The 16,509-nt window shown below is 37.9% G+C and overlaps 1 protein-coding gene across 1 annotated transcript in view; it reads right to left on the bottom strand.

Annotated features, from left to right (window-relative positions):
• CEP192 (centrosomal protein 192) overlaps positions 1 to 16,509 on the bottom strand; it is a gene marked incomplete at its 5' end in the record, with an annotated part of 56,078 nt that overhangs the window by 35,085 nt on the left and 4,484 nt on the right. Inside the window, 13 exons of the mRNA XM_084204697.1 lie at positions 845 to 1,742; positions 3,060 to 3,231; positions 4,165 to 4,288; positions 4,408 to 5,425; positions 7,028 to 7,158; positions 7,284 to 7,407; positions 8,935 to 9,126; positions 9,208 to 9,272; positions 11,735 to 11,875; positions 12,183 to 12,519; positions 12,775 to 12,915; positions 14,015 to 14,163; positions 15,212 to 15,344. Coding sequence (XP_084060823.1) covers positions 845 to 1,742; positions 3,060 to 3,231; positions 4,165 to 4,288; positions 4,408 to 5,425; positions 7,028 to 7,158; positions 7,284 to 7,407; positions 8,935 to 9,126; positions 9,208 to 9,272; positions 11,735 to 11,875; positions 12,183 to 12,519; positions 12,775 to 12,915; positions 14,015 to 14,163; positions 15,212 to 15,344 — 3,625 coding nt within the window. The remainder of the gene's footprint in view (positions 1 to 844; positions 1,743 to 3,059; positions 3,232 to 4,164; positions 4,289 to 4,407; positions 5,426 to 7,027; positions 7,159 to 7,283; positions 7,408 to 8,934; positions 9,127 to 9,207; positions 9,273 to 11,734; positions 11,876 to 12,182; positions 12,520 to 12,774; positions 12,916 to 14,014; positions 14,164 to 15,211; positions 15,345 to 16,509) is intronic.

The following is a 16,509-nucleotide window of genomic DNA, read 5'->3' as shown; positions in this document are numbered from 1 at the left end:
CTAAGTGGTCACAATTTAATCAGCACTAGCCCAACTCAGAAAATTTGAACATTACTATTACAAAATCTTGTTAGCATAAAAATAGGTAAGGAGTATTTCACTATTTTAAAATGCACCAAGATCAATGATTTGGAACAATCAATAAACAAGCTCTAAACTGTTACAGATTCAAATCTTCAACCCCACTAGCTTGTCATTCAGGCTGAAAGAATTAGCCAGAAAAAAAAAAGTACAGCAAGACTGTAGGTTAAAATAAGTTTTTAAAATTGAATAGTAATTAGTGTTGCTTAGGTTTAGAGCTAAGTCTAGATACCAAGTAAGAGCAGAAGGGACAGAGGACACTTGGCAGCTTGTCTTTCCCTTCATAACCAGTAAACAGTTTCAACCCTCCATGGGGTTCAAACTTCTTATGAGTTTTGGCCTTCACTGACTGCTAACACCAAATTAGGCTGGAAATAGAAATGTCCTCTACTTTCCAGATAAAATACAATGGAATTTCAAGAGCATGACTTCTCTTGCCTAGTTTGAACTGCAGCTAGGATTTCTTTTCCTCCTGTGAAAGGTAGTTCTAGATCCTTTACACAAACACAAAACTACTTAATATTGAAGAATGCTGAAATTCTGAGAAATGTTTTTTAAGACCATTAGGGGAGCTGTAAGAATAAACACTAAATTCAGAGAACAACATTAAACAAGGAAAACTAGGGTAATAGGGTTTGCATAAACATTAATTGCAGTTACACTTAGTACCATCCTAATTTTATTTACTGTAACATAAGCAACATCAATATCACCATTCCTGTCCACAGCTGTATTTCAAACACACTGTAAAAATCACACTCACCAATACCAGGTGACTTCGACAACTCCCACTCCGTTCCCCCAGCTCCAAGAGGTTGTCCAGTACATGGTTTTTTATTTAAGATATTATTATTCCATGAAGTACTGTGTGGATTATAAAGTGAAGCTGCACCCAAAAAGCCAGAACCAATATTTGGACCTAAAGGAATTCCTAACATAAGTGGATTCTCAACATGTCCTGCTGGGATACCAGAACAAGGTAGCCCTGATGGAAGGCCAAAACCTGCAGCGCTGCAGCCATGAAACTGAGACAGAACTGCATTTCCTGTAGGTTGTTTAGTTCCCAGATGCTGTTGAGCAAAGGGAGTTGTTGCAAGACAATGCCCTGTAAGTAACGCGGGGACAGAAGAAGAAATTGTTTGATTCTCAGAGGTAGTGGCATGGGATTTAACAGTTGATACATGAACATGCTGTTCACCAGATGAGTTTTGTTTGCATGGCAAACAGGTGTTTAATCCAGAATAAACAGGTAATACATTCCGAGGTGGCAATCCCTGTCTCTGTGCTTTGTTTGTCTGATCCTGACACACTTCTTGTGCATCAACATTAACAGAAAGTGGTGGAAAGGTGCAGAGTTTACTTGGTAAAGCTGATTTAACATGGTCTAGCTCTTCATGATTTGCTGGTACATTTGAAGGAATAAATGGAAGCTGATTCATCCTCAGAAAACCTTCTTTGGCCAGTTCTTGGTCCAGTACATTACGAGGTTTTCTTTGAAGACCAACAAGTTCATTTTCCTCTTGTTCCTGGTCAATACTAAGTACTGCTTTTCTTCTATTTCTTTGACATGAGCGGTCTTCTAGATTTTCTTTTCTATGTTCCTGCAGAGGAACTGGGCTGGCCTGAATTATTGTTGTGCTCAGTTCACCAGCATCTTCAGCCTAGTAAACAAATATAACATGCAGTATTACATATTTAAGAAAAGCAATAGGGTACATAAAACACACCTAATTCTGTTACTGCCTGCTCAGGAAACTTTCCTGTCTGGCTATTATTGGGAACTGCCATCCAGTATAAATAATGAAGTTTGTCTTGTCTGAAGTTTTACTTTTTTAACTGTGACTCTTCACCTTGAAAAAGAAAACCTGCAGCTTCAACCTGTCTGCTATCCTTAAGACACATTCTACTGGGTCTGGCTGTGATGCAGTTGACTTTTTTCACAGCAGTTTCTGTAGTGCTGTGTTTTCAGATTTGTGTTCAAAACAGCATTGACAACACACCAAGCATCCTAGCCAGAATAAAAAAAAAAACCCAAACTGAATGGCCTTGAATCAAATCAGTAACCGAACAGGATTTGAGATGCATGAAAATGCACTGATACAAACATTTTCTTTGTGTGCTCACACAAAGAAATCACTGAAGCCCAGAGACCTGCCATTTTGACAGGTATGGTATAGTTGGAATGAGCACTCATATTTACACAGACATGTATGTAAGTTAGAAAGGTTCTTCATGTTTTGTCTATCTGTTTTGTAAAATTCCATCCACAATTTCACACACTTTAGAAAGAGGGAGACATAGCAGATTCCAGATTCCAAGGAATGCACAAAATCAGATAAAAGATTGCCAATTATTTTAATCAGTGTAAGACTGCAAGTCTGAACAAAAATTTCACCCTCAATGTACATTCTTTTCTAAACCAGTAAAAAGTCAGAATGACTGTCAGAGGTAGAAAATTATAGTTTCAGTCCTGAAAAAAGTAGTATGAGCTACATTATGTATTTATAAACATTTCTCCAGAAAAAAAACAAACCAGGAAAATTATTCTCCTAAGGGCTGAAGCTGAACAGCAAGGGAGCCTCAGGTGTGATGAAAGCAATACAGATCTTGCAAAATACTACTGGAATACTGCAGCACATTTAAAGAACAGAATGACTTAATGAGAAACTATCAAAAAAAAAAGGAAAAAATACATCAACTCAAACTTTTTAAAAAAGTTCCTAGTTCTTGGAGTGTTTTACTATATTTCTATTTATTAGAGTTTGGTTTGTATTTATTAGAGTGTGTGCATTTAGCACAGTTGATACCAAAACTCAAATTTCCATATAACTCAGAAGCTGGAAGGAAGAATACCTTCTCCCTATGCACAGCATATCCTAAACTGTTTAAAAACCCTTAAGGCTTTTCTAATTTGGAATTAATTGCACCTATAAATTTGGTTTAGGGGCAAAGGTGAGGTGCTGGGTTTTTTTTCTTACCCAGGATGCCCCTGGACTATGCATCACTGCTGAGTTCTTACGGGTACTGCCAGATGCAGAGACATAGGTTAGCCTGCTCAGGCTTGGACTCGAGTAAACAGACTGAGGTAGCACATTCTCTTTGCAAGGAGATGCCTGACAATCTGATGGGTAAGTAAAGTCCACTTCAGATCTGAAAAAGAGATCCAAAATATGCCAGTATTAACATATATATTTTTAATGCAGCCATCACGAAAATCAATGTTACCCATTACCTGTACTACTCTAAAAGTAAACTTAATTAGCCATTCTGTTAAATGCAGTCAGTAGAAATGAAACACCAGCTCTCAATTAACTTTTGCAAGTTCTGGCTTTGATGTACATAAAACACATTTTCATTCTATATAAATCCATATAGGTAAAGCATCAGAGTTCCAAAACTGAACTGTGATGCTAAGGCCACAGAAGCAATACAACTTATTAAAAGAGGTGAATCAATATACTTGTATCTAACTAGATTAAAAAGTCAAATGAAATCATTTGACCTCCCATCACATCATTAGTTTCCTATTCACTGCTGAGATTCTCTTAATTTCAAATAGCAGAAAACACAGGATCTCTCAGCACTTTGTTCAACAAAAAGTAGTTAAATACCAAGCAATGAAGTTGAAAGTTAAGTCAGGGAAATCAGCTGCCTCATCTTATGAGACTGCACACAAGTAGCTACTGGCCATGTTTGTGTTTAAGATTACAGAATTAATTTAGTTGTAATCTTATGACACTTACTGTTACGGGAGCTCATTTAAGAAACATTGTTCTTTCAGTTGCTAAGGAAACCCTAAACCTTGGACACAAGTATGTAACAAAATAGAAAATAGTCAAAAGCCATACAAATATTACTACCCATCCTCTCCCACAATAAGCAATGATACAAATCAGAGAACTAGATGGAGTAAAATACTTCTAAGTTTAAAAAACACATCTTCATTGGTCTATATAATGTCCTGCTTAGTGCATAATGAAATCTCAGCCTAATAAAGATCACAGTCAACATTCAAACAAACACATGATCCCTCAACAATCCTCATGAAGCACTAATTCTTATAACTTGCACCAAGAAATTTACCCTGAAAATGCTGTTCCAGAAGTGTCACTAGGAGAAGAGTGAATCAGAGGTGAAGTTGAAGGTCTGAAGCTACACTGATCACCCTCCAGATTTAAGTCACATTCAGGTAGAACAGGTTTATGTTCTGGCAAATAAACAAAATTTAAGCATCATATTAAATTATGGACAGGAAACAAGTTTACTGACAAAAAAAAAAAAAAAGCTTTTTTCAACAAATAATTGCATCTATGTAGGTTTACTTACCATTACTATTCTGGAAAGTTGGGGACAGCTTCTCAAAAGTTACATGTTTTGCATTCCCCCTACGAGGAGTACTGACATCCTTGTTTCTCTTCTCTGTATTTTGCTTCCTGTCATCACTGTTCAATTTCTGCACAGGCTTGGCTGTTGTAGGACTTACTGAGACATATTTACTAAATTGCTTGGCAGGTTTTAAGTTGTTGAGGGACACAGTATTTCCTGCACTTCCCTCCACCAAATCATTACACAGTTCAGGAACAGCATTTGCTGCTTGATCTGCTGTTTCTCTATCTTCCCCTATACTACATGCATTAGTGAGATTGCTGTTCTGGTAAGCAAGCAGATTTCGCTGTGCCACATCCATTTTTGCTGCTGAGAGAATTCCACATGTGTGGGCTTCATTTTCGTTAAGTGTCCCTGATCTAATATCAGCATCCATTGACTGTACATGTTTACGATTTACCACATCTGACAAGTTTTCTGAACATGGAACATTATCTGCAATTACATCTCCACGGCTGGAAATGCCACACAGACTAGAAAAATTCTGACTGTCACCTTCTTCATTAAGATAATCAAGCAATCGTTTCTCTGTTCCTTGCCGTTTGCTGTGATTATTCATCCAGTCTTCTGTAAAAGCATCCTTATGTTTATCTTTACCCACTAAAAAGGTATCAGATGTTAGATTTTGGACAGATGCTTCATGTTTCATGACACTCTCGTATTCACTTTCACATCTGCTCTCATCTGTTTTTTTGAGGTATTTTTCCATATCAAATGCACTATTTTCCTCATTGCTGGATAATGCGCCATTAGCAGAGAGTTCAGCCTCTTTAACAGCTCCAGGAAGGACACGTGTTCTTTTACTTTTATTGGAGAGTGCCATCATCATAGCAGCTAGCTGGGAAGGCTCAGCACTGGAGGAAGCATTAGCAATAGCATTTGCAATTGTGCTGATACTCAAGACAGAGTCACAATGATTAGACAAGCGATCCTCAAACTTGCCTTTATGAATTCCATCCTACAACAAAACAAAATGAGTTATGCACCACAGTAAGAAAATTTTTGTTCAGTGTTTTGTTTCGTGTTTGCATTTCAGGATATAGCAATATATTAACATTCTTTGTTGATGCATTTTTAAACACCTGTCTAGAAGGAACGCTGCAATAGACATTCTCATTCTCCTGATTTTTAAAGTTTACTTCACAAAGGCTTTTCTAGATTAAATAATAATAATAAATAATTCTTCCTTCTACTAGGAAGCCCTAGTTACTGTAAAAATTTTAAAATCCTAAAATGCTTTATTTAGTTCAGTTGAAAGAACTGGGAGGGAAATCCTATCAGGGACAAACAGCAGAGAAGTAACCAAACAGAGAAGTAGCTTCCAAATTGAAATTATCTGCCTCTGCAGAGAGAAGACACAGTTATTCCTACAGCTTTTTCTATTACTCAAGTCTGATTTCTTCTTTAGTCTTCTTAGCAAAGGGCACACAGTAGGTATAGGCAGTTAGGTCCAGAGCCCAGTTTCTTTCTGTCTCTCTCAGACAGACACAGACTCAGGAAGAACTGAAAACACCTGTCCTCCTGTAGGTACGCACGCATGACTTAACATCATCTTCATCAAAAGAGAGACAAAGCGCAGAGCAGAAACATACACCATGACTGGACTGAAAACAAGCTGAACTGCCAGGCTCAAAGGGAAGATCAGCAGCACCAAGTCCCTCAGGAGGCCAGTCACTCACTGGTAGAGTATCCTGGGGATCAAGACAGGGGCCAGTACTGCTCAACAACTTCCTCAATGATGTGGATGATTGGGCAGAGGGCACCTTCAGCAAGTTCCATCTTCATACAAATTTGGGAGGTGTGGCTGATACGCCAGGAGAGTCAGCTGTCATTCAGAGGGAGCTCAACAGGATGGAAAGACTGGCTGAGAATTTCAAAGGGAAATGCAAAGACCAGCACATAAGGAGGAATAACCCCAGGCCCCTGAACAGGCCCTGGGCCAACCAGCTGGAAAGTAGCTTGGCAGAAAAGGACTTGAGGGTCCTGGCAGACAGAAATTTGACCACAAGCCAGGCAAAGAAGCTCAACAGCATGTGCATTAGGAGGAGCGCTGACAGCAGGCTTAGGGAAGTTACACAGGCAGGGAAGGTAGGTATCAAGGACTACCAAACTAAAAAGACACTTTTTTCAGATGTGCACCATGCTTATATTTTAAATTCTATCAACTAAAAGATTTTATTCCAACGCTAAAGGTAAGCTGTTTCATTAAAAAAATAGAAGGGGAAGACACGGCTAAAATTCAGAAAATCACAGAACATCAACAGCCTATGAGTCTCTGAACAACTATGGGCTGACAGACTGAGCAATTCTTAAAGTGAAGTGGGAAGAAAAAGGAAAATGAGATGGTGATAGTATCACCTGACCTACTACTAATGGATCATGCCATTCTAATGAAACTATCCTTGAAATAGGGATAGGATTCAAATGATCAATATAAAAAGCAGTGAGCTGATGTGAAAGTCAAAATTTATCTGCATTCAAAGAAACAATAATAACTGGAATAATTTGAATTTTGTTTCAGTTCATAGTTGCACTTTAAAGAAAAATACAAGAGAAATACCTTTGCTTTACTTTTGGTAGCAGCTTCTGTATTAATATTTTCATGCATTCCAGCAGCAGTATCCACCCTGTGCCCTGAACCTCCAGAGCTGGTAAAATCTGCATGTTTTTTTGTTTGTGCTTCTAAGTCATCTAACAACAACAACATTAAAAAAAAGGAATTAATTTACAGTAAGGGAATTGTCTAAAAACCTGCATTCTTGGATGCACATGCTCCCTTAATGCCCCACAGAAAAAAAGAGCTGTTCCATAAGTACCTGAAAACATCTCAGACAACTGTGAAATCTCCCGGCTGATGTCACCTCCTGATGAATCAGATCTCATTAGCAAAGGAACAGGCTGCCTTTTCTTCGGGGACGTAATATAGTAACCAAAAGATGGCTATAAAAAATAAATAATATCCCAGAATACAGCATGAGTAAATTTAATAATGAACAAACAGGTTCAATACACTTCCAAAGCAGTTTTGGCCCACGGTGCTTGCTTGGTATACCTCTCCTACCACTAAGAAATAACACAGCATTGCAAAGGCCCAATCTGAACACATACACTGCACTTCCCATACATACATAAAATAAACCAATAACTGGCACGGCTGAACCCCAGCTAGGCACTAAGTACCACACATCTGTTTGCTCACTCCCCACCTCCTCCCAACAGAAAGAATTGGAAAGAACAGGCAAACCTCGTGGGCTGAGATAAGAATAGTTTAATAACTGACACAAGAATAAATTACAACTATAATACTGGTAATGAAAAGGAAGGAGAGGGGAATAACACCCAAGAGAAAAAAGTGGTGCACAACATAATTGCTCACTGGCCACAGACCAATACCCAGCCTCTCCCTGAACAGTGATCCATGGCTGCCAGCCAACTCCATCCAGTTTACAGACTGAGTAGGATGTTCTATGATACAGAATACCCCTTTGGTCAGTTTGGGTCAGCTGTCCTGGCCATGCTCCCTCCGAGCTTCTTGTGCACCTGCTTCACTGGCAGAGCATAATACACTCCCAAGACCTTGATTTAGGGTAAGCACTACTTAGCAACAACCAAAACATCAGTGTGTTATCAACATTATTCTCATACTAAATCCAAAACACAGCACTGTACTAACTGCTACAAAGAAAACTTAACTCTATCCCAAATGAAACCAGGACACAACTTACTTATACCAGTTACTCAAAATAAAGAAATAAAGTACATCACAACATCTCTGCCTGAAGGCATGGTCTGCCACTAAACCTTGGAATGCTTAGGACAGACTCTAGCTCTGCCAACTCCAAAAATTCCTCATGACACAAATGAATTACACAAGCATGTGTGACTGTTTCTTCCCGTTGCACACACTTCCCCACCTTTTTTTTTTTTTTTTTTGCATGAAACACAGGTGAGATCCTGTCTACCAACAGCAGAAGAGAGAAGTGCCAGGTATCCACCAGATGCAAGAAGTATACAGATGTTGCTAAGTCAGAATATAGATGATTAAAATTTTACTGAAGTTGGGCACTGCCCAGATAGCGCATCAACTATCAATAGCTACTCCGAGATGCCCTCACTGTTTAAATACCCTTGCCTGACCAGCATTTCACTCAGCTGTGTGGGTAATTTGCTGGGACCTCCAACATGCCTCCTGTATATGGCATACTTTTCTCCCTCTAAGCCTACACATAATTAGTTCCTGACCGAAAGGCAAAGATCAACCTTCAATAATAGCACCAGGCAGCACTTCACATCAGAAATTCTAGTAGGAAACCAGTCAACCCACGCCTGTAACACACAGAATTTCCTTCCTAAACCAACTTAGAAAATTAGATCCAATAAAGAACTGTTTACAAAATAACAAAACCAGTGCTAACTGTTGTTTGTCTTATTTTGCCTCATTTCTCAACATTAAATTTAGATACATACCCGTTTCACATCACTGCCTCCACCGAGACATCCTAGAGCTTCGGATCTCTGACCAAAGAACTCCCCCAAAGACAAACGTAAATAGCTGGCATCTTTATGAAGATCAGCTGTTCTTGGTAGAATGAAGCTATTAGCAGATCTCCACGAAGTATTTGCTAATTCAGATGCATTTGGACTGTCTACCTTTCCTGCCTGCAGACAAAGAGATTTCAGAAGTTTCAACTAGTAAATAAATTAAAAAACTATTTTGTTTACATTGAGGTCATTAGTTACCTGCATAAGCCTGTGTGCTTTCTCAAATTCTTCCTGGTCGTGTGCAATCATAGCCGCTGCTTCAGCTTAAAACCAAACAGAACATTTATTGAAATAAGGCAAAAGTTACTAAGTACCATCATTACTATTTGTCATCATTAAACTCAACTTGATGAAAAGTCATTGCACATAAAATTCTAGACCTAAGATGGTCTGGGACATACTAGGAGTTATTCAATCCCAGTTCGGTGAGAAAAGTTATATGAAACTACTTTTAAAGGAGTACTTGCTGGATCTCTAGAAGCCAAAGTAAAATCAGCATTTAGATAATTAACTTAGTGGTGAATAAAGAAAGTTTCTAACAGCCTTAGCTTCAAGATTAACTATAACTTTTTATAGGTTATGACACCCATACTAGCTAGAACCAAACATCATATGGCTAACTCAGATCAAACCCTTACTATATTTGGGGTTGAAAATTTTTTCCATCAAGGTGGTGCCTTTGAATAGGAGCAAAAGAAAGATACTGGCTTGTACCTATTAATGAAAAACCCATGCAAATTAACAGGCCAAATAACTCAATCTTACTTTTGAATTCAAATGCCTGTACTATTTTCACAATTACCATGTACAGAACAACTAACACTTTAGAATCTCCTCACCAAAATGTTGTGAAAAACTGATCAAGAGATACTACTTTACCACCTGATTGCAATGTTAATGTATCATTAAGCTCATCAAAACTTCAAAAACACATGTCCTTGTACACAGAGCATCCCTAGGCATAGAGGGCAGAGGGCAAAAGCTGAGAATGGATGCAAACTTATAAGGTGAATACAGCTGTTGTCCATAAAATTACTCATGGGAAATCACAACACATACTCTGGGGAAAAAAAAAGTTGACAAATTTGGAATACATCTTCATTGAGCTATCCAAGTTCATCTCCTAAAGGCTCTCTTAATGACATATTGTTATATTCAGTTAAACTCTCAGCCAGCAGCAGTTCTTTACCTTCTAAGTGAGCCCTACAGCCTCCAGAGACTTTCTGAAGCACCCAACACTGTCAAGGGAGCACTCCTGCACTACTCTATACAAGAACACACTGTGGCACAGTTTGCTGACAGAGAGACACGTCATAAATGAGACTTCAAAGAATCAGATGTAACATGTCCTTTCTGTCCTTACAAATAAAATTTCTTCAGCTGTCAAACACCACTGCAGACAGACAAGCAGACTAGCAGCCAGAAAAATGCCAACCACATGGAATCTGTCAGTGTGTTATCATCTACCACACAAAAAGGTAAGCTCATTGACTTGAAAGCAGAAGTATTTAAAATCTGTTAGATGGAAAAACCTAAGTAGCCTTCGAAAAATTTATAACAGTTAAATATTCTAATCACCTGACAACTCCAGCCTAAGATACAGAAGGTGTCTGAAATATAATGATTCTGAAAAATCATGGAAGAGTTCTACGTTACTGACATAGTAGATGGGAAAGTGTCTCCCAGATTATATGATATTTACTTGAACCATCAGAAAACCACTAGAGTGCTGAAAAACATTATTTCAACCAGTCAGCCCTGGTTTGATCCCTCATTCAAAATAAACATAGACATAGCATTAGACATAATTCCCTTTGAAAGAAAAAAGAACCTTGAGTGGACCATGGACATCTTGACAATACATTAGCCCACCTACACGTCAGCTTCAGAAACTAGGAGCGATTAGGAGAAATGCTGTTGCACACATTGCTTGAATCTCTTACAAAACAGATGAGCAGATGACATTTTGGTGCTAAGGAATCAATTTGCCTATGGCCCTGCATGTGTATTATATCCAAGCCTGTATGACAAATATACAGACTCTCATGAAGATCAGTCTGACATAGCTTAAGGATAACAAACAACTTTTTAAGTAAACAGAGGCACAAAAAGCCCGGAATTCAAGGGAAGATGAGAGCCCCAAAGTCCCTCAAAAAGCTCCAACATTCTTCAGTACCAGTACCATTTTTCAGCATCAAGACATTCCTAAGGGACTTCACAAACAATCAGCAGCTGGCCAATTCAACACTTTCAAGTCTTTAAAATTTTGACACTGTGGTTGCATTCTATTTGATTTAGTCGTAATTCCTATTGATAATTATTTCCTCTCTTATAAGCATCACTCAATACAAATTACTCTTCTCTTTTCCTTGCAAGAAAGGAAAACAATCATTAAAGTCCAAAGGAAAAACTGTGGAAGTGAGAGGAGTTGCCTTAGCTCATACAATAGGTACCAACGACGAATATTAGAATGCTTTCTGTTTTAAAACACACTTCATGAGAAGAGTAGGAAACACAGAAAGAAGCTATGTACTATAAATAATGATACAACATCACTACAGACTACTATCGGCATCAGCTTCCAAATAATTTGAAGTATCTAAAACCTGGAGACTTTGAAACACCAAATACTGATTTGGTGAAGTGGAAAAAAAAAAAAAAGGAAGAAAGTTTACTTACTATTATTGCAGACAACAAGAGTTAACTAAAAAAGATGATTACATACCACCAGAAATGAACTCGTCATTTATTTTATCGTCTTCAGACATATTTAAATCTTGTTCTTCATCAAATGCAGTATAATATGCAAGATCAGTCACCCATTTGCCCTCCTCATTTTGATAGACAATGCTGTGTGGTAAATCACCTAAAAGATACATCAAATGCTACATTATGGATTAAATAAAAAAGGGATATGGCAAAAGTTACTGCAAGCTTAAACTAATTTCACCAGCACATAAGTACGAGTTAAGTACAACATACAACAATCGGCGTTTCTGAAAAGAATAGCAAGTCAGAATTAATTCATGCTACATGGGTTTTTGTACACCAACTCCTCAACTAAATAAAAATGCCTAGCTTACAATATTATTTCTTTTTTCATGCAAAAAAATACAGTCACAATTGTATGGACAGGTTTAATGTAAAGATAGGTCGTATGTAAAGCATCCTACCTTTGTCTGTTGTAGCTAAACTTAAGTTCTCACAGCTGTCCCCAGCTGGAGACAGGTAAGTATCAGGAAGACCAGCTTTACATTGAGTTGCATCTGCCTGAGGTGCATTTGCACTAAGAACCTCAGGAGTGGTGTCACGTCCCAAAAATCCTCCTGCTGTGTGTAGCACTTCTGCATCAGAAGAAGCAGCCTGACAGACAGAGGACTCCACTTCTTGCTTTGGAAGGACATCTGAGACATCAGCTTTATGGCTGTCCATGCACTGGAGATACAGGGAATCTAATCGCAACTCAGCAGCTGCGCAGGAATCCAGCGCATCCCCAGCAGTCATGGAATTCTTTGAAGACAATAATCATTTGAAAAGTGTCAGAAGCACAGTTATTACATGCATGTATTAAAAGTTCCAGATACAAAACAGTCCAAGCTGACTATGTTCGAAAAACAGGCCAAGAACCAAAGTGGTATTATTAATTTTTTGTAAAGGAAGGTTGGGTGGTCAGCTAAAGATCTAACAAGTTCTCAAATGTACTGCCATCTTCTACTACAGACTTACTCTACATGAATAATAGGAATTTAAATGGTAATTTCATACCATTTGCTGCACTGCTCTGGGCAGCATTTCTCTTTGCACAGGACATCCAGTTATCCCTTCATTTTGTGAATCTTCATCACTAGCACTTCCAGAGTCTATTCCAGTCACAGCCTCATAACTGGCAGATTCCTTAAAGTTCTCCTTTAAATAAAAAAATATAAAATATATAGGTTCCACTAGAATAGATATATAAAAGAAAAAAAAATAACACTATAGGGCCTTTTAGAATGTTAAAAAAAAAATCTCCAGTAGAAAAGAGATTAATGATACTTTGTTCATTCATATGACACCACCATAGCCAGCACCTCTAGTTAGCCAAGAACAGTTCCTGGCCATGCCAATCCATACATGCGCCTGCAAGTACAGACACAGCAAGAAGATGGGAAAATATCTTCTTATTCCTGCTACATCTTTTCATTCCCTTTAACATGGGTTCTGTGTTATTCCCCTTTCCCTCCTAGCTGACCCATTGCTGGATGAGGGCTCCAAATCAGACTCAGAGCCTTCTGTACTACCCTACTGTCTATCTACAAGGCAGTGAAGCAGGGACATCTTGCAAAGAGAAGCCCTGAGAGCAGAGCTCTGCTATTCTCACTCTTAAAACCACTTATCCCTTCCTTCATGCACTGCTGTAACAAATTGCAGCCTATCCATAATACTTGTACAGGGTTAACATCACTTCCCAAACAGCTTGGAAACTCTGATGTCAGTTGGGAAATTTCTGAAATTTCAGAAGCTGCAGTTTAACTGTTTAATTCACACTTTTCCACTCTGGTCAAGCACGAGACTGCCAGGATCACATCGACTGTTGCAAAGCCAAGAAAATGGAAAGGCACTTAATCCCTGGCAACTCGTTTGGAATAGAGCTAACTGTTGCTCAAAGGCAAACCACAAACCAGCCTGTTGCTGCCCTACATTTAACTTCCACATATTTACCAATTATTTAAGAGAATTATTGACTCTCCTGGAAAGACGAGTCTCTGTGTTGCTATACACTTAATAATACCTTGGACATTGCTATACAAGATGAAAAAAAAAGTGATTAAAACGATTATTTATAAACTTGTATCATAAAAAAGAAATGCCAGCATGTTGCCTTAATACCTATAGAAAACAAAAAAATGAAACCAAAAATACTATTAAAACTAACTCTGTTTAGAAATACCAACAAATATAATCACTGAAAGTTTAACATGCTTAAGAGCCATTGGGCATGCTGAGCTTTGAACTTTAAACCTACTTGTAGTAAGACATTTTCAGAAAGCTTCAGTGCTGCACAGCATTCTGAAAGGTTTTGCAGGTTGGTGTCTCTTCTTATTTCTGGTCGTATCAGCTGCTCAAAATAGGCTTCTAGTTTGTTATCAAATTCTTCATCATCAATATCTTCACCTACGAAAAAAGAAGAAAATATCCTTTTCACTTTTAACAGACATTTTATATCACCTGACATACTATCAAAACAATTCCATAATTTTCACTGAATACTGAATTGCATGATAAAAATAAAAAGACCCAGTACTGGAACCCTGAATAGGCAAATATTTCCAGCTAACAGCTACCAACTCCTCAGAGGGCAATCAAAAGTAATTTCATCCTCCTGAGTGGGAAAAAAAACCAAAAAACAACAGTCTTTCTACTCAGCAAACTATTAACTCAATTCCTATATGCTTAACTGTCAAGTGAAGTTATGCAACAAGAAAGAAAAAACAACTTCAAAAGACAGTCATGACATACGTAGATGCCATGGGAGAAATGCATAACCCTACTTTACTGCAAGGGTACTTCATCTCACAACAGTAAACTTATTGATCACTCTGCCTTCCCCATTGGTACATCCAAGCCCTGTCATCCTTCATATTGTGGGCAAAGTCAGCTGCATTAATGAAGAAGAGCATGTTTGTCCTTCTGCAGCAGCCACTGGAAGAGCACAAAAAGTTCAAAATTTTTAGCACTTTCATGCTTGCAGGTAAACTAGACTTAAAACTCGGATGTCACCACACACATGCAGCATCTAAAGAAAGCTGAAATCAAACTCAAGTAAAAGTCCTTTTTAACTGCAGGGGTGTGCTCCTCACCACAGAATTTTATCTCTACTGAACTGAACTGAAAATGCAGGTAGAGATACCACTTTATTAAATCAAGGCTGACGTTGCCACTTATATCTTTGATTCACAGCAACTGAGGACTATTGTTTAATTTTTTAGATTAAAATTCCAATTGTGATCTTCTCTGACAAAACCCATAGCCACCTACTCCTGTTACAATTTAAAAATAGTCATTTTTCCAAGACCAGTTTTCTTTAATATTGTTATACTGCTTTTGTATCAAGCACAATCCGATATGAAATACTTAAGTAAAACAGAATCTTTCTTCTGAAGTATGCAATAACATTGAGTCAGAATTAGACTCAGCTACCAAGAGTTATAAACACACCTACCAGTGGAATCTTCATCTGTGCTTAGAAGAGATGAGAGTTTCTCATTCTCCAAAAAACTTGAAAGGCTATTACTAAGATGAACACTTGAGATAGCACCTTCCATCAGCTTTTCAGAAGGTTCAGATGGACCAACCTGTGAAAAGCACCACAAAGAAATGTTTCTAGAAATTACTATTGTATTAATTCAGTTAATAAGAAAAAATGAATGAGGTGAATAATAAAATAATTAATGAGGTGAATAATATTGCAAAACTCTGCACACTTTTTTTTTTTTTTACTTATCCCAGGAACCACTCTAGTTCCAATGGACTTTGCCTGATAGCTTCCAGAATGGATGAATGCAAGGAACATGGGAAGCATAAAAGGGGAAGAGCAAAAAAGCATCTGAAGGACACCAAACTTCAGAGATCTCAAAATAAAAATCTGAAACATTGCATTAGAATTTACACTTGAAGAAACTGTCCTCCATCATTCACTGAGCTGCAATCCCAACTTAAATATACAAAGACATCTCTCAATAGTTTCCTGTGCTGTTAAAACAGAGCCCCTTCAGAAATGGTGCACACAGATCCAACCTTTGTTGAAAATTTCTCCAATTACTGAATTACTCAAAAAGTAATTTATCAGCTGAATCTAGCTAACAGCAAATACTCTATCTTTTCTATAGCTGAATGATTTTTAAAAACAGCATGATGTAATGTCTACTATGGATTTAGAGTCATATTTTTTGTGATGAACAGATCATCTTTGACACACAGCAAAAAAAATCCAAGTTCATAAAGTAAAGACTTTGAAAAAAAAATGAATTATTTCATTTTTCAAAATGAATTATTATTATTTCAGATGATAGCCAGCAAGCATTCAACTGCAACTCACTGACCACTGTGGCCCCCACAAAAATCAAATTACAGAAAACTAAATCAAAATACTAGCTGACACATTAAGGAGTATGTATTGGACAGTATTTGGTTGCAGCACAATGTGTTTTCTAAAAGGAACAGGAGACCTCCCATTCCTGTCTGCATTGGGCCTCTGTGACCAAAACTCTTAGCATCTCTAACACAGTTGATAAAAATGGGTGAAGTATAACCCTACCTGTCAACACCAGCAGCTATTTGCTAGCTCTGGATTGTGTACTTCAATTTCCAAAAGCACTACAAAGAAATTCCTCAAAAGATGCTTCACTAAGATGGACTACAACTGGGATAAAATGCAAGGTCCTTACAGTGACAAAGAACTACAAAACAGTGGAGGCTAGGAACAAACAACAGTTTTCACAACTGAGGAAGATTAGACAG

Source organism: Fringilla coelebs (assembly GCF_963513975.1).
Source record: "Fringilla coelebs genome assembly, chromosome: 1".
Classification (NCBI taxonomy): Eukaryota; Metazoa; Chordata; class Aves; order Passeriformes; family Fringillidae; genus Fringilla; species Fringilla coelebs.
This window is presented reverse-complemented; position numbering and strand designations above follow the sequence as displayed.